The sequence below is a fragment of the Dermochelys coriacea genome, chromosome 9 (genome assembly GCF_009764565.3).
Source record: "Dermochelys coriacea isolate rDerCor1 chromosome 9, rDerCor1.pri.v4, whole genome shotgun sequence".
NCBI classification, from domain to species: domain Eukaryota; kingdom Metazoa; phylum Chordata; order Testudines; family Dermochelyidae; genus Dermochelys; species Dermochelys coriacea.
This window is the reverse complement of record NC_050076.1, coordinates 50,126,238-50,144,937: the sequence shown is the minus strand read 5'-3', so window position 1 is coordinate 50,144,937 and position 18,700 is coordinate 50,126,238. Positions and strand designations below refer to the sequence as shown.

The window sequence follows — 18,700 nt, the reverse complement described above, 5'->3', positions numbered from 1 at the left end:
AATCTTTTTTTTGGGGGGGGGGGGGTCAGAAAACACTGCAAATAAGTTTCAGGACAGTAAGGCAAGCTTATTTAGTTAGCACAACAGCTAGCTTTCCTACTATTTAGTTAATCAGAGATTTCAAAGAAAGTTACCCCTTCAGTGGTTCATAAACTTTTTTCCTAATGAAAATGTGATATTTTCAGTCTTCTTATAATTACTATTGTCATGAGGGAGTTCCCTCTAATCTGTTTTTATTTAAGAACACTTTAGCCGTTTACTTTTCTCTATAACTAGATGTAGTGACTAGACTGGACTGGACCACACAGGTTTATATTTCATTGAACTTTTTCTTTGAGATGAATTCTTTAACAGCCATTTCCTTTGGGACTCACTTTCCTTCCAGAAGCTGTGGATGAGCACTGCGAGAAACCAGCTATACTGACTCAATGCACCATTCCTTTGCCTCTTCATTAAGCTCAGAGGTACAGAATATTACTTGAAGCTATGAGTGCACAGTGTGAAACTGATGAAATAGAACTCTACACGAAGTCCTTACCAGAGTAGCTACTGTTTTTATTTACCAATTTATATTCTCATTCCTGTTCATTGTAATGAATAAGGTATAAGACACTTACCGCAGCAGAAACTATTTGGGCAGAAATTCCTTTCAGAAGAGAAAGACGGACAACCGATCCATGGAGAGAGAAAGAATCAGGGAGTTTTTTCTTTCTAAGAAGAGTAAAAATGATGTTAGTCCAGAATAAATCCCAGCATCTGAGTTTATAGGAAAAAGTTACTAACAGTTGCAATCACTTCATTCACCAAACACTATCCAAACCATGCAATGAGAGAGGCAGGAACATATTTTCACAAATGTTATGGAGTGAGGTTTGGAGCCCTGCCTTGAATTGTACCTACTTTGTCAGACAGATTCCACAAGCACTTGTATGTCAAGTGAGAAATCCATTCAACTTTCTGATGCACACAGGCACAAAACCAAAGGGAAAGAGATTAATACAAAACCTGCCTTGTTAAAAAGTTAGTGTGTCTGCTTTGTTTTTTTTATTAACTCTTTAATTTGACCAAATATTAACAGCCCTCCAAAAAGATCAATTTCAGGCTTTTAAGAATTCTCTCCATTTCAAATGATTTCCCCGCCAAACATTGAAGCATCAGAACTATTAATAAAAGTTGCAAATGATTATTTTCACACCTCATATTTGAAAATGGCTGAAATGTTCCTGCTCATTTTTATTTAATAATCACCCCCCTTGGGCAGAGATTAGATATGGAAAATTTCAGCCTGAAAAGTGAAAGTTTGAGAAATTACAAGGAGCTGAACATGGCCCATTAGAATAGGGACAGCCAAGCATTCTTAACTATAGGTTTTATGCATTAACACAGATTTTAAAATTTAATTGAACTCTTAGGGTGAACAGTTTCATTTGATTTGAAAGTTAGTTTTTAAACCAGCCAAGAACAATAAAACTGGAAACTTATTTTTTCCCCATAAACAAATTCAAGCAAATTTTATTAAAGTGTTACTGTATTTACAGTATAATATACTAATAAACCCCCACTGACACAGGGCTTCATTGTGATGCTATAAATTAACTGTAAATTCCTACATATACACAGATTTTCAAAAATGGCGTCTGAGAACTCATGGGTGCTCAGCACTTCTGAGTGAGGACACACATTTAGGACCTCAAATGTGGACTTTAAGATTTTCAAAAAATAGGTGCCTACGTTTTTTTTAGTATGGCTTATGCTATTGTCAAAGACCACGTACCCTGAAGTTAGCTTGGCCTAAAGCCTGCAGCAAGGCCTTGTGGTTTCTGCAGTACTTCTGTAGAGCAAACAGGAAATACTTCAGCCAAACTGAATTTGATAAAAACTTGTTTTTAACCTATGAAAATAGCCAGTATGTCATAGTGTCTTATTTGACTTTACATTCTAATCATTTTATTTTGCCCCAATCATTTTTCATCAAATCTTATATGATTAACCACTGCACTGTGCAAATTTTCAGGGGGCAGCTGGAATTTTTGGCCCCAGAGAAGGAACCAGGATTGATTTGGGATTGTGGGGCTAGAACATCTGGTACAAATAATCAGCCGTTAAATTGGTTAAATAATCAATACAATACAATGTTGCCATCTAAATTGTGATTAAGTTAACACTCCACTGAAGAGAGGGAACAGTTCATATACTCTCAAAAAACACCGTTTCCGGACGTCTACACACAAATTCATCAATTACACTGTTCACTTTTGGAAGGTTTTCTTTACAACCACAATAGATAATTTTTTAAACTTAAAATAAGACATGAAAGTCTACATTCTGGTACACAGTTCTGCAAGTTTTCACATCCCACTTCAGAATATAAAGCCATGGTGCAAAATGTCTATCTTTCTGTCTAGTGGATCCTTTAGGAAGAAGTAGCCTGTGGCAGAATTACTTTTCTTTGTCCACATCATCCATTTTTAACACCTGCACTGGGGTTTGATCCTAAAAGAGTTTGCAAAGAAAGTATATTGAGGAATTTTCCTCTTAATGGTGGGTTTTTCCCCCCCAATAAGATAACAAAAAGATTAGGTTTTTATTGAGAAAACTGGTTCTTTTATATGAAAAATATTTCGACACAGGAGTGTGTGTGGTTCTTTGCTTGGTATTGTTCTAAATGTCTTTTGAATAGTAGACCACATTTCTAGTTTACAATTCAATACCTGCTAGCTTGTCCCATTGGATCTCATACTAATCCCATGAATTGAATAGACTTGAGTGTAGGTCAGAAAATATAGTTGTGTGGTGCTCAGTGAAATATGATAAATCAGTTCCAATATTCATGACACACATCTAAATCTCAAAGATGGTGTCAGAAAGAACTGCCCAACTTATCAGTTACCTTTTCGAGTGCGTCCTGTCCCCACTGTCCGAGCTTGCCAAGGAAGATGTGTCATAGGAGTGAGTGTCAATATTATCAATGTTTAAAAGAGAGGGATCCTCAAGAACGAAAGACTCCTCTTCATCATCAGTCTGAAAGAAAAGCAACAATTTGGTAAACATGACAGACAAAACAGACGAGTCACCTCTAATGGAGTTCTCAGGCTATGGATGCCAAGGTCACACTTCCTTGCACTTGAACATATAGGGAGCCACTGTGCTTTATAAACAACCATCCAGACAGATGCCAGTTACAAGGGGTAACCAGTTTTTCTTGGAGTACTTGTATTACTAATAGAGATCCCCACTGCTGGAGTCTGACATTGACTGACCCTCAGAAGATGTAGGGGCCAGAGTCTAGAATGTGCAGTCAATGTTCAAAGTGGAAATAAGAAGGCAATTCTTAAAGGTAAATAATTAAAGACTGGAACAGATTATTAAGGGGCATGGTAAATTCTCAACCACTTGTAGTCTTAATATCAAGAATGGGCACTTTTCTAAACGACTTGCACTAGTTCAACCAAAAGCTATAGGGTTTCATGCATGGATCACTGGGTGAAATTCTCTGGTTTTTGTCATGTAGCAGATTAGATTCCGAGTGTGAATCAATGCTTTCTGGCCTTAAAACTTACTAATTTAAGTACATAAAAACAAAACACTAAACCAAACTGAGCCATAAATCTGGAGGATAAATCTAGGGAGCTGTGCGTCAAAGTAAGGCCAGAGGCACGACAGAGATCCACTGTAAAAACAAAATTACCTAAAACTAAGTCACAGCGTATGCCTTGGCTCTAGACCTTCAGGAAACATGATGTGGCTCCATTTTTTAATATTTGAAGTGGGGGGGTATTGTTTTTATATATAAAGACTCTTGCTCTTTTAAGGGAGAGGCAGAAAGATTGTAACAACCTTACTATTCCTAAAGTTATTTGTGTGGGAATCTATATACTGAAAAACAACATACAAAAATTCACGGATATAAATGAACCTGCCCTACTCACCCAATTAACTGCTGCAACATGCACTGATGTATAATACATGCCACCATGAATACATACTATGCATATGCACAGAGAGCATACAAACAATATTTTGGTGCCTAGATATAACAATACTACAAGAGTAGTCTCTGTATCAAATGACAACACAATATTGTATCAAACTGTATTTATCCATTTATAACATTTACCTACATACCTACTGTTCTGTGGCTATGTATCTATTCACAAGTATGCCCAATTGTGCATCTACCTACCTGTAAATATTGTCTAAAAATACAAGTATTTTTAAAAAATAGATCTTAGAAATATAAGATGGCATCATCTGAGTAGAAAACACAAAATCTAAGTATCACACTGGGTTCAGAGTAATTACTACACAGTGGGTGTATTTTTCCAACCTCAGAAAGAAAATATTCAATTTCATCGTAATTTAGAGAGAATTTATTAACATGAACAATTCTGTTTGTTTCCATATTTTGGAACACTACAGTATATGACTGGGTTTCTTAACTCTTAAAAAGGTACTCACCTCATTTAATATGCTTTCCAGTGTTGGAGGGGTATCAACCTGGGGAATATCAAACTCTTTGTCATCTATCTAAATAAAAACAGATTGAGTTTAGCCTCTTTATTCCACCTTCCAAACACATTTTTACACAGACCCAGAATGTACTTCACTTAGCAACTTTCTGAAGATAGACTGGAGTATGATGTACAGTAGAATCTCAGAGTTACAAACTGACCAGTCAATCACACACTCCAGTTGGAACCAGAAGCATACAATCAAGCAGCAGCAGAGACCCAAAAAAACTAAATACAGTACTGTGTTAAAACTACTAAACAAAAAAAACAAAGAGAAGGCAGCATTTTCTCTTCTGCAAAGAAGTTTTAAAGCTATAGTAAGTCAATGTTCAGTTGTAAACTTTTGAAAGAGCCACCAAAATATTTTGTTCAGAATTACAAACAACCTCCATTCCCAAGGTGTTCATAACTTTGAAGTTCTACTGTACCTTCACGTTCAGATGCCTTCAATGCACTCGAAATTGCTTTGCAGTGGTTTGAAGGACAAGAAAGCAATCCAGTGTGCCATACCTACTATAATTAAGAGGTTCAATTAGCAGCTTTTTTATTCCATTAACTCCTCAAAAATTAATTAGTTTGTAAACTAGGGGTTCTACTGTATCTAGAGGCTCCAACTTAGATCATGCCCCTATTGTGTTAGGTATTGCTCACACACTAAAGCAGGTGTTCCCAAACTGTGATATGCGTACCTCTGGGGGTATGCGAGACATCTCTGGGGAGTACATGGAAGAAATTGTGTAATGGTGGATTTTATTTATTGTATTTTCAAAATGGGCTACTCAGACAAAGCTTTAAACCTCTGTGGGAATTTGTTATATTAAATACAGTAATTAATTTACTTCAAGATGTACCAATGAGAACACAGAGACACTGACGTATAGAGCCCTCACCTCCAATCACCGTACAGTGTGGATTCAGTTGCCCAGCAACTGTCCAGTCTAACTGAGCTCAGAACTCATTCAGGGTGATTTTTTCAGTTGTATAAATTCGGGCTATAACTATCTGTTCGTAACAATGGAATATGGATAGATGGCTAAAGACAGGTAGTGTTAAGAAGAACAAAGCATCAATGATGAGAAGGGCAGGGGTATGCTGGCAGATCTGAAAGGGGGTACACAATAAGAAAGTTTGGGAACCTCTGCCCTATAGTTATACCAGTATATTTCTATTGCTATAGTTGTACTGACAACTCATGTGAAAGCTCACTCCAGAATTAATGTCCACATAAGGAGTTATACTGGCATAGCTACAGCAATACAATTATAATGGCATAGTTATGCCAGAAAATTTCACCATGTAGACAAGCCCTAAGAGAAAGTTCCTACTCCAAAGAGCTTAAATCTAAATAGACAAGACAGACTAGGTGGAAGACTTATTCTGATTTTACACATTGGGCACAGCTATTCTAGAAGGGATCTAAAGCCCAGCAGCATCTGGGGCACATCCTAGGAGTGGGAATATGGCAGACACTCTTCAATCAACTTTTACCCTCAGCAATTTTTCATCAAGAAATTCCAGTTTCTGATAGTAACTTTGAGTAATATGGCCTAATATTTATTTTAAATTCTTAACTTTTTTCTGCTTCCTTGGTGACGTTTAAAAAGAGCTCTTCAGCCAGTCATTTTTCCCTTTGCCCACCACCGAACAGTGAATATCAGTATACCTACTTTATCAAATGCACAAAATACAATACACTGAAGAGAGATTTCTCTCAAAACTTTAATTACTGTAAGTGTTCTTTATAATTATGGTGTTTTAAGAAAAATATTATTTCCAAGTTGACACTGTCCCCATAGCCATATAATGTTAACAATTCTTAACACAATTAAACAAAAGTAAACTGAATTTATGCTCTGTAGATAATTAGTTTGTACACTGAAATGGAATCATTTGTAACATTTCTTACATTTATTTTTTAAGAACAGTTTGGCAATCCAGGACAAATGGCAGATTTGGCACTCCCTATTGCCACCTACATATAAGTACTAACAATATATTTTAAAAGATAAAATGAAAAAAAATATTAAACTTCATCATACTAAAGTCATAATTAAGGCTGTGTGTCTGTAACAGAGATTCCGTTACTTCCGTGACTTCTTCAGGGCCGGCTCGGGGCTGTCTGAGCCAGGCAACCCTTGGGCAAGCAATAGCAGCAGTTTGGGTGCGGGAGGGAGCTCAGGGCTGGGGCAGAGGGTTGGGGGTGTGTCATTTAAAACAAACAAAAAAAAAAACAAAAACAAAAAAAAAAGGGAAAGGTAACCACCTTTCTGTATACAGTGCTATAAAATCCCTCCTGGCCAGAGGCAAAACCCTTTCACCTGTAAAGGGTTAAGAAGCTAAGATAACCTCACTGGGACCTGACCCAAAATGACCAATGAGGGGACAAGATCCTTTGTTCCCCTACCTCTAGATTTGAAAATGTTTGTCTGTCTGTGTGATGCTTTTACCGGGAACAGATCAGGAATGCAGTCTTACAACTCCTGTTAAGTTAGTAAGTAATCTAGCTAGAACATGCGTTAGATTTCCTTTTGTTTAATGGCTGATAAAATAAGCTGTTCTGGATAGAATGTATATTCCTGTTTGTGTGTCTTATTGTATCTTAAGGTTTCGCCGAGATGGATTCTCTATGTTTTTAATGTGATTACCCTGTAAGGTATTGACCATCCTGATTTTACAGAGGTGATTCTTTTATTTTTTCTTCAAATTAAAATTCTTCTTTTAAGAACCTGATTGATTTTTCATTGTTCTTAAGATCCAAGTGTGTGGGTCTGTGTTCACCTGTACCAATTGGTGAGGATTCCCATCAAACCTTCCCCAGGAAAGGGGGTGTAGGACTTGGACTACAATTGGGCTCTTTCCCTGTTCTTTGTTTAAAACGCTTGGTGGTGGCAGCATAGGGTTCAAGGACAAGGCAAAGTTTGTACCTTGGGGAAGTTTTTAACCTAAGCTGGCAAGAATAAGCTTATGGGGTCTTTCATGCAAGTCCCCACATCTGTACCCTAGAGTTCAGATTTCAGAGTAGCAGCCGTGTTAGTCTGTATTCGCAAAAAGAAAAGGAGTACTTGTGGCACCTTAGAGACTAACAAATTTATTTGAGCACAAGCTTTCGTGAGCTACAGCTCACTTCATCGGATGCATTTGGTGGAAAAAACAGAGGGGAGATTGATATACACACACACAGAACATGAAACAATGGGTTTATCATACACACTGTAAGGAGAGTGATCACTTAAGGTGAGCCATCACCAGCAGCAGGGGGGGGAAAAGGAGGAAAACCTTTCATGGTGACAAGCAAGGTAGGCTATTTCCAGCAGTTAACAAGAATATCTGAGGAACAGTGGGGGGTGGGGTGGGGTGGAGAAACAACATGGGGAAAGTTTTACTTTGTGCAATGACTCATCCATTCCCAGTCTCTATTCAAGCCTAAGTTAATTGTATCCAGTTTGCATATTAATTCCAATTCAGCAGTCTCTCATTGGAGTCTGTTTTTGAAGCTTTTTTGTTGAAGGATAGCCACTCTTAGGTCTGTAATCAAGTGACCAGAGAGACTGAAGTGTTCTCCAATTGGTTTTTGGATGTTAAAATTCTTGACGTCTGATTTGTGTCCATTCATTCTTTTACATAGAGACTGTCCAGTTTGACCAATGTACATGGCAGAAGGGCATTGCTGGCACATGATGGCATATATCACATTGGTAGATGCGCAGGTGAACGAGCCTCTGATAGTGTGGCTGATGTGATTAGGCCCGATGATGGTGTCCCCTGAATAGATATGTGGACAGAGTTGGCAACGGGCTTTGTTGCAAAGATGGGTTAGTGGTTCTGTTGTGTGGTGTGTGGTTGCTGGTGAGTATTTGCTTCAGGTTGGGGGGCTGTCTGTAAGCAAGGACTGGCCTGTCTCCCAAGATCTGTGAGAGTGATGGGTCGTCCTTCAGGATAGGTTGTAGATCCTTGATGATGCGTTGGAGAGGTTTTAGTTGGGGGCTGAAGGTGATGGCTAGTGGCGTTCTGTTATTTTCTTTGTTGGGTCTGTCCTGTAGTAGGTGACTTCTGCGTACTCTTCTGGCTCTGTCAATCTGTTTCTTCACTTCAGCAGGTGGGTATTGTAGTTGTAGGAATGCATGATAGAGATCTTGTAGGTGTTTGTCTCTGTCTGAGGGGTTGGAGCAAATGCGGTTATATCGTAGAGCTTGGCTGTAGACAATGGATCATGTGGTATGATCAGTATGAAAGCTAGAGGCATGTAGGTAGGAATAGCGGTCAGTAGGTTTCCGATATAGGGTGGTGTTTATGTGACCATCGCGTATTAGCACCGTAGTGTCCAGGAAGTGGATCTCTTGTGTGGACTGGTCCAGGCTGAGGTGGATGGTGGGATGGCAATTGTTGAAATCATGGTGGAATTCCTCAAGGGCTTCTTTTCCATGGGTCCAGATGATGAAGATGTCATCAACGTAGCGCAAGTAGAGTAGGGGCATTAGGAGACGAGAGCTGAGGAAGCGTTGTTCTAAGTCAGCCATAAAAACGTTGGCATACTGTGGGGCCATGCGGGTACCCATCGCAGTGCCACTGATTTGAAGGTATACATTGTCCCCAAATGTGAAATAGTTATGGGTGAGGACAAAGTCACAAAGTTCAGCCACCAGGTTAGCCATGACATTATCGGGGATACTGTTCCTGACGGCTTGTAGTCCATCTTTGTGTGGAATGTTGGTGTAGAGGGCTTCTACATCCATAGTGACTAGGATGGTGTTTTTAGGAAGATCACCAATGGATTGTAGTTTCCTCAGGAAGTCAGTGGTGTCTCAAAGATAGCTGGGAGTGCTGGTAACGTAGAGCCTGAGGAGGTAGTCTACATAGCCAGACAATCCTGCTGGGGAAGGAACCTTGATAGGGTGCAGGGTAGCGTTTACCTTGGGGGGGGTCCCCAGAAGTGGATGGCATGGCCCTGCAGTTCCTTGGCGGAGAGACCAGAGGGCTCTTTGCACTGCCCCACCTGCAGGCACTGCCCCTGCAGCTCCCACTGGCTGCGTTTCCCAGCCAATAGGAGCTGCAGAGCTGGCACTCGTCGCAGGGGCACTGCACTGAGCCCCCCCGGCCTTCACTCCCACTAGGAGCTGCACGGACAGGCTGGCTGCTTCCGGGGAACTGCATGGAGCCACAATACTGGGAATACCGCGTGAAGATACAATACTGGGAAGTGCTGAGCATGCACAATAGTAGCGTTGGGCAGTAAAATCCCTACTTCACCTTTAGTGGTCCCTTTGAACATGTCTTAGCCACTTATGCTAAACTGAGACTCTGTTCCACTTTGTCAGGTTTCAGAGTAGCAGCCATTTTAGTCTGTATCCACAAAAAGAACAGGAGTACTTGTGGCACCTTAGAGACTAACAAATTTATTAGAGCGTAAGCTTTCATGGGCTACAGCCCACTTCATCGGATGCATAGAATGGAACATATAGTAAGAGAAACGCACACAAAAGTTAGAAGTTACCATACAGACTGTGAGAGGTTAATTAGCTAAGGTAAGCTATTATCAGCAGGAGAAAAAAAAAACTTTTGTAGTGATAATCAAGATGGCCCATTTAGACAGTTGATAAGGAGGAGTGAGGATACTTAACTTAAGGAAATAGATTCAATATGTGTAATGACCCAGCCACTAACAACAAAAACACTAACCCAGGAACCTATCCTTGCAACGAAGCCCGATGCCAACTCTGTCCACGTATTTATTCAAGTGACACCATCATAGGATCTAATCACATTAGCCACACCATCAGGGGCTCATTCACCTGCATATCTACCAATGTGATATATGCCATCATGTGCCAGCAATGCCCCTCTGCCATGTACATTGACCAAACTGAACCGTCTCTATGCAAAAGAATAAATGGACTCAAATCTGACATCAGGAATCATAACATTCAAAAACCGGTAGGAGAACTTCAACCTCCCTGGTCACTCAGTAAAAAGTTTAAGAGTGGCAATTTTGCAAAAGAAACGCTTCAAAAACAGACTCCAAGGAGAAACTGCTGTGCTTGAATATGCAAACTAGGTACCATTAACCTGGGTTTGAACAGAAACTGGGAGTGGCTGGGTCATTACACATATTGAATCTATTTCCCTATGTTAAGTATCCTCACACCTTCTTGTCAACTGTCTAAATGGGCCATCTTGATTATCACTACAAAAGTTTTTTTCTCCTGCTGATAATAGCTCAACTAATTAGCCTCTCACAGTCTGTATGGTAACTTCCAACTTTTGTGTGCGTGTGTGCGTCTGTCTCTGACTATATATTCCATTCTATACATCCGATGAAGTGAGCTGTAGCTCACGAAAGCTTACGCTCTAATAAATGTGTTAGTCTCTAAGGTGCCACAAGTCCTCCTGTTGTTGTTCCTCTTTGTATCGAGCTGTGACACCCCGAGTTCCTGTCCCAGACCTGAAGCAGCACTCTGTGGGGTGTGAAAACTTAGGTCGTTCCCCAACAGAAGATGGTGCAGTCAAAGATATTACCTCACCCACCACCTCTCTCAAGTATCCTAGGTCCACTATGGATAACAGAACATTGGCATTGCCAACCCCAAAGCACAGAGCCGTACCCTAGAAGCGCACACACGTCAATAAAGCAGCTGTGAAGACTCGTGTGGCTTAGACCAAACCCAAACCTTTTACGTGACACGAAGGCCGCAGACGTAGGTGGAAGTAAACACACAGCCCGAGCGGAGATTCCTGCCTCTCCCTTCTTCTGCACGGGGCCCCACCCAGTCAGGTCTCTCCCAGCAGCCAGAGCCCAGGCTTCGCCTCACGCAGAGCGTTGCCCCGGGGGAGTCACAAACCCAGCCTCACCAGGTCACTTTTGGACTCCAGTTCCCTGTCCAGCTCCCCGCCGCTCAGCTTCGGCAGCGCGGCATCTTGGCCCAGCAGCGTCCCCAGCTCCTCGGCGGGCCCCGGGAGAGAGGCGCCCTGCTCCGCGCCGAGGCTCTCGGGCTCCATCTCCAGTTCGGCCGGCACTTCCGCCTCGCCCAGCCAAGGACCGGCCGCTACGAACCGCGCTCGCTCCCTCAGGCTCGCCCCGGCCGGCCGCCGGAGCCCGCTTCCGAAGAGAGCGCGCTGGGACGCTGGCTAACGCGCGCCCGCAGATGGCACAGCGGTGAGCAGAGCCCGCGGCCCGGCCAGCGCCTGAGGCGGGCGGGTTGCTGTGCCCGTGGCCCAGGCAGCAGCACGGGAGGAGCGGCGCCGCCGCTGTGACGGGTGAAGCGCCGGGCTCCAGAGACCCCGCCGCCGGCACCAATCCAGCGGAGTGGACGCACCCTGCGCATGCGCGCGCGCGCCCGCCTCCTCTGTGGGCAAAGAGCTGCAGCTGCCGCCGCGCTCACGCGCCTCTCCCCGCCCCTTACAGTCACGCTCCACCCCCAGCGGCCGCCGCCGCCCCCCGCCCACGCCCCCTAGAGCTGCGACTCGCTGGCCTCCTGCCGGCTGCGAGCTAGCCACCCTGCGGGACCCGAGCCGCGCGCCTCTCCTGCCCTGCCCCGCCCCGCCCCGCAGGGGACAGGAAAGTGCCCAGCACCTAGTGAGGGAACCCTCCGCGCAGCAACCAGCGCGGGGGAAAGCACCACGCAGCGCCGAGCCCGGGCAGGACGCTGCACAGCCTTGGAGTGGTAAGGCACAGTGAAGCGCTCAGTGTGGGGCAGGACGCTGCACATCTGTGCCTTGCTCTCCTGCTGGCCTAACGAGCACAGCTGGGCTGCACCAGCTAGGCCCCTTGACAGACTGTCCCCCCTGATCAGCTGAGGAAGCCAGCAGGTCTGTTCTTAAACCCAGCACGAGGTTGCTGGCTGCCTAATAATACATACCTCCCCTGTGCTCCTCTGGCCTGCTGTAGCCTAGAGCCTGCCCTGCTCTTGTTCCAGGCCTGTCGTAGCCTCAGAATCTGATAACCTGCTCTGAGTTTCCAATTCCTGACTGTCTTGCCCTTGGATCTGGTAGTTGGACCCCTACTTTTGGTTCTGACCCTTGGCTTCAATGCCTTTTTCAGATGCTGCCTTGGCGCTGACATTCAGACTCTAACTCGGCTTCTGACCCTTGCTCCACCCACTAGGCCTGGCTGCTGCTATGCCCACTAAGTCAGACCACCCATGACCCAGTCTCCTGGCAGTCTGAGCAAACCAAACTAAAACAAAGGAAAACAAAATCTGACACAGGGTCCAGACTGGCAGCTAGTTTGGATCTGTCCCAGGCCAATATTCCCCTGCTGGAGATAGTGGGTACCTTACAGACCCTGCCAATGTAGCTGGCTGCACTGCAAGCACAAAATGTGCTGCACGATAGGCCATGGTGTCTTGGCTAGTGGAAAGATAAGCCAAAAGGTCCCCTGTGTGACAAGTTTAACGGCCAGACACATGCTGCTCTGGGAACGGGTAGTACCCACAACCCAGGATAGTGGATGATCAGACGCAGGGTGCTGGGAGTGGAAGGTGCCCACACCCCAGGCCAGAGTTTGGTCAGACACACAGTGAACTCAGAACTGGCAGTGCTCACCCCCTGCAGCCTGGGCTAGTCAGACACATGGCCCAGTGGGAACAGGTAGTGCCCACACTTTGGAACAGGGATTGGTCAGACATACAAATTTTGTCATTCTGCTCAGGGCACCCAGAACTATAAGCCACTGTGTTATCCATCTGATTTAGCAAGTGTTAGCTTTGCTGGAGATTAGATTATGTGTCGGCTCTCCACCACACAAGTCCGTGCACCTCACCAGAAAACCTCACGACTCTGCCAGTCTAAATTTTGCCTTGCAGGTAATAGTGAACCCCAGTTGCCCAGAGATGTCTCAGTGTCCAGTCCCTCTCAATGGACAGTTACAGAAATTAAGTTTGTTGCCTCCAGAAAGACAGAGCACACACCATCCTGGATGCACATATCACTTTAACAAAACAGTACTACAATTATTTATTGTAAAACTAAGAATAATTTTATTAACAAAGAACACCAATTAAAGTGATACATCTGAGATCTGGGACATGTCTGGTTCCAAACCAAACCCACTTTCTAGCGACTACAACTTTATCCTAGCAAGTTACAATCCCTTTTCTCACTTACATAAAGCTACCAGTATCTCTAGCCCTTCTGGCCATGGGACTTAACATTCACAGACTCAGAGTTCCCTAAGTCCCCTACATGATTCACATCCTCATCCTCCTTGTCCCACATGGTGCTGTAGCTCTTCATTTGCTTCCCTATGCTAGGCCCCAGGAATGGTGCCACTTACTGGTGGTGCATGGTAGGTGTTTCCATTCACAAAGAATAACCAGAGATTTGTTAGATGAAGGGAAACCAAGAACTGAAGTAAAGTCCATGAGAGAGCACAGAGCTGCATTTGCCCAGGACACAAATAGCAGAACATAGGGGGCCCTGATTTTGATTTTTGTTCCCAGTGCTTTTGTGCCATAATAAAAAGCATCCACACACAGACTTACACAGAAATAACTAAGAAGGAAGGAGAGAGAGAAGAGAGGCTAGTCCTATAGGAAAAGGAAGAGTCAATAGAGACTACACCAAATATGAGCCCCAGGAGGATACAGCATGGGTTGAAGAGGATTATAAGGCAAAAAATAGGAATGGAAAGAACTTGCAGCCAGAAGGAACAGGGGAGAGACTGGAGAATAGCACTGTCACCAGGAAAAGGCAGGTCTATGTGATCGGGGACTCTTTATTGAGAAGAATAGACAGGCCTGTAACTAGAGCTGATCCAGAGAATAGAAGGGTGTGCTGTCTTCCAGGTGCTAAGATACGGGATGTAGAACTAAGGTTGAAAAGGATCCTAAAGGGAGCAGGAAAGAATCCCCTAATTATCCTTCATGTGGGAACAAATGATACGGCTAGATTCTCGCTGGAAAGTATTAAGGGAGACTATGCTAGGCTGGGGAAGACGCTTAAGGAAATCGAGGCTCAGGTGATCTTTAGTGGGATTCTGCCTCTTCCTAGAGAAGGCCAACAAAGGTGTGACAAGATTATGACTATCAACAGATGGCTTAGGTAGTGGTGCTATAAGGAGGGCTTTGGGATGTATGGCCACTGGGAGGCATTCATGGAAGAGGACAGTTCTCTGGGGATGGACTTCATCTGAGTAGGAAAGGAAATAGACTTCTAGGATGGAGGCTGGCACAACTGATTAAGAGCACTTTAAACTAGGAATCTGGGGGAGATGGTTGGGAGACGTCCAGGTTATCTCCACGCCAGATTTTAGCATTGAGAGGGAAGAAGACGAAGTAAGAAAGGATACAGCCATGGGTAGGAGAATGGACAAAAGGAGGAAGGGCAGTGTGGATACCAGTCTAATAGGTCATACTGGCTGTAGAATGACCATGCCTAATCAGGTACAGAATGTGAGCGAGGCCAAACAGCAAAAATTAAGATGTTTGTACACCAATGCGAGGAGCCTAGGTAACAAAATGGAGGAACTAGAGCTACTGATGCAGGAAGTGAAACCAGATATTATAGGGATAAGAGAAACATGATGGAATAGTAGTCATGACTGGACTACAGGTATTGAAGGGTATGTGCTGTTTAGGAAAGACAGAAATAAAGGTAAAGGTAGTGGAGTAGCATTGTGTATCAATGCTGAGGTAGAATGTAAAGAAATAAGCGATGCAATGGATAAGACAGAGTCCGTCTGGGCAAAAATTACATTGGGGAAGAAAACTAGTAAAGCCTCTCCTACGATAGTGCTTGGGGTGTGCTATAGACCTCCGGGATCTAATTGGGATATGGATAGAGCCCTTTTTAATGTCTTTAATAAAGTAAATACTAATGGAAACTGCATGATCATGGGAGACTTTAACTTCCCAGATATAGACTGGAGGACCAGTGCTAGTAATAATAATAGGGCTCAGATTTTCCTAGATGCGATAGCTGATGGATTCCTTCATCAAGTAGTTGCTCAACCGACTAGAGGGGATGCCATTTTAGATTTGGTTTTGGTGAGTAGTGAGGACCTCATAGAAGAAGTGGTTGTAGGGGATAATCTTGGTTCAGGTGATCATGAGCTAATTCAGTTCAAACTGAACAGAAGGTTTAACAAAAATAAATCTGCAACTAGGGTTTTTGATTTCAAAAAGGCTGACTTTCAAAAATTAAGGAAATTAGTTAGGGAAGTGGATTGGACTGAAGAATTTATGGATCTAAAGGTAGAGGCGGCTTGGGATTACTTTAAATCAAAGCTGCAGAAGCTATCGGAAGCCTGTATCCCAAGAAAGGGGAAAAAAATTCATAGGCAGGAGTTGTAGACCAAGCTGGATGAGCAAGCATCTTAGGTGATTAAGAAGAAGCAGAAAGCATACAGGGAGTGGAAGATGGAGGGATCATCAAGGAAAGCTACCTTATTGAGGTCAGAACACGTAGGGATAAAGTGAGACAGGCTAAAAGTCAAGTAGAGTTGGACCTTGCAAAGGGAATTAAAACCAATAGTAAAATGTTCTATAGCCCTATAAATAAGAAGAAAACTAAGAAAGAAGAAGTGGGGCTGCTAAACACTGAGGATGGAGTGGAGGTTAAGGATAATCTAGGCATGACCCAATATCTAAACAAATACTTTGCCTCAGTCTTTAATAAGGCTAAAGAGGATCTTAGGGATAATGGTAGCATGACAAATGGGAATGAGGATATGGAGGTAGATATTACCAAATCTGAGGTAGAAGCGAAACTCAAACAGCTTAATGGGACTAAATTGGGGGCCCAGATAATCTTCATCCAAGAATATTAAAGGAATTGGCACCTGAAATTGCAAGCCCATTAGCAAGAATTTTTAATGAATCTGTAAACTCAGGAATTGTACCATATGATTGGAGAATTGCTAATATAGTTCCTATTTTTAAGAAAGGAAAAAAAAAGTGATCCGGGTAACTACAGGCCTGTTAGTTTGACATCTGTAGTATGCAAGGTCCTGGAAAAAATTTTGAAGGAGAAAATAGTTAAGGACATTGAAGTCAATGGTAAATGGGACAAAACACAACATGGTTTTTACAAAAGGTAGATTGTGCCAAACCAACCTGATCTCCTTCTTTGAGAAAATACCAGATTTTTTAGACAAAGGAAATGCAGTAGATCTAATTTACCTAGATTTCAGTAAGGCGTTTGATACCATGCCACATGGGGAATTATTATTTAAATTGGAAAAGATAGGGATCAATATGAACATCGAAAGGTGGATAAGGAATTGGTTAAAGGGCAGACTACAATGGGTCCTACTGAAAGGCGAACTGTCAGGCTGGAGGGAGGTTACTAGTGGAGTTCCTCAGGGATCAGTTTTGGGACCAATCTTATTTAATCTTTTTATTACTGACCTCGGCACAAAAAGTGGGAGTGTGCTAATAAAGTTTGCAGATGATACAAAGCTGGGAGGTATTGCCAATTCAGAGAAGGATCGGGATATTATACAGGAGGATTTGGATGACCTTGTAAACTGGAGTAATAGTAATAGGATGGAATTTAATAGTGAGAAGTGTAAGGTTATGCATTTAGGGATTAATAAGAATTTTAGTTATAAGCTGGGGACGCATCAATTAGAAGTAACGGAAGAGGAGAAGGACCTTGGGTATTGGTTGATCATAGGATGACTATGAGCTGCCAATGTGATATGGCTGTGAAAAAAGCTAATGCAGTTTTGGGATGCATCAGGAGAGGTATTTCCAGTAGGGATAAGGAGGTTTTAGTACCATTATACAAGGCACTGGTGAGACCTCACCTGGAGTACCGTGTGCAGTTCTGGTCTCCCATGTTTAAGAAGGATGAATTCAAACTGGAACAGGTATAGAGAAGGGATACTACGATGATCCGAGGAATGGAAAACTTGTCTTATGAAAGGAGACTCAAGGAGCTTGGCTTGTTTAGCCTAACTAAAAGAAGGTTGAGGGGAGACATAGCAGAGGGATAAATACCGGAGAGGGAGAGGAATTATTTAAGCTCAGCACCAATGTGGATACAAGAACAAATGGGTATAAACTGGCCACCAGGAAGTTTAGATTTGAAATTAGACGAAGGTTTTAACCATCGGAGAAGTGAAGTTTTGGAATAGCAAGAGAAGCAGTGGGGGCAAAAGTTCTATCTGGCTTTAAGATTCTACTTGATAAGTTTATGGAGGAGATGGTATGATGGGATAATGTGATTTTGGTAAGTAATTGATCTTTAAATATTCAGGGGAAATAGGCCAAATCCCCTGAGATGGGATATTAGATGGATGGGATCTGAGTTACCCAGGAAAGAATTTTCTGTAGTATCTGGCTGGTGAATCTTGCCCATATGCTCAGGGTTTAGCTGATTGCCATATTTGGGGTCGGGAAGGAATTTTCCTCCATGGCAGATTGGAGAGTTCCTGGAGGTTTTTCGCCTTCCTCTGTAGCATGGGCCATGGGTCACTTGAGGGAGGCTTCTCTGCTCCTTGAAGTCTTTAAACCACCATTTGAGGACTTTCGTAGCTCAGACATAGGTGCGGTTTTTCGTAGGAGTGGGTGAGTGAGATTCTGTGGCCTGCATTGTACAGGAGGTCGGACTAGATGATCAGAATGGTCCCTTCTGACCATAGTATCTATGAATCTATAAAACAAGTTATTTTGATGCATATGAATGTAGAGACACCTTAGGGTTTGTCTAGACTGGAGCTGGATTGCTAATTAACCTGAGTTAAACAGGATTGTAAATGCTAGTACAGACATTCCACAGATGTGTGTTTGCACCAGGGAGTTCTGGTCCGTGACTGGGACATCTGGTGCTATTGCAATATAGATAGCATCATCATAAACCCAAGTGGTTTATGTTTGGACTCAGCCTCAGGCAAACTGCTTGGAGTGAAAAGCTTTGATTTTGTTTTTTAAAGAATTCTCTAGGTGAGGCCCTTTGGGTTGCCATGTCACAGGTTAGTAAAGACAAAGGGCCAGATCCTGAGCTGCATAACAATCCTTTGCATAGTGTTTCTGTTGGAGGTGAGAGAAGTGACATCTCCTGGACCCAGGGATGAAAGTAACTTAAAGGACTTATCCGTATGCTGGAGTCCTGCGCAGGGCCTTAACCGGAAGAGGCAGGGCTTTTAAGTCCCCAGGGCCCTTTAAATCACCAGCCTGGGGAAGCTGCACCCTCCTAGTACAGTCGGCTGTGTACCGGCTCTTGCCAGTACACCATACCAGACTGTACCAGCT

General features: G+C 43.1%; 1 protein-coding gene across 5 annotated transcripts in view; it reads right to left on the bottom strand.

Moving 5' to 3' along the window:
* Positions 1–11,907, bottom strand: part of VPS8 (VPS8 subunit of CORVET complex) — a 229,976-nt gene extending 218,069 nt beyond the window's left edge. For 2 of the 5 annotated variants that reach the window (XM_043492808.1, XM_043492810.1), the window contains exons 1-4: positions 11,358–11,850; positions 4,459–4,527; positions 2,891–3,021; positions 618–711 (exon numbers count right to left, since the gene is read on the bottom strand). In XM_043492808.1, coding sequence (XP_043348743.1) covers positions 618–711; positions 2,891–3,021; positions 4,459–4,527; positions 11,358–11,504 — 441 coding nt within the window. In that variant the 5' untranslated portion in view covers positions 11,505–11,850. Of the gene's footprint in view, positions 1–617; positions 712–2,890; positions 3,022–4,458; positions 4,528–11,357 lie in introns of all 5 variants that reach the window. The other 3 variants (XM_038417053.2, XM_038417055.2, XM_043492809.1) reach the window with 3 other exon arrangements.
* Between the last annotated feature and the right edge of the window lie 6,793 nt (positions 11,908–18,700).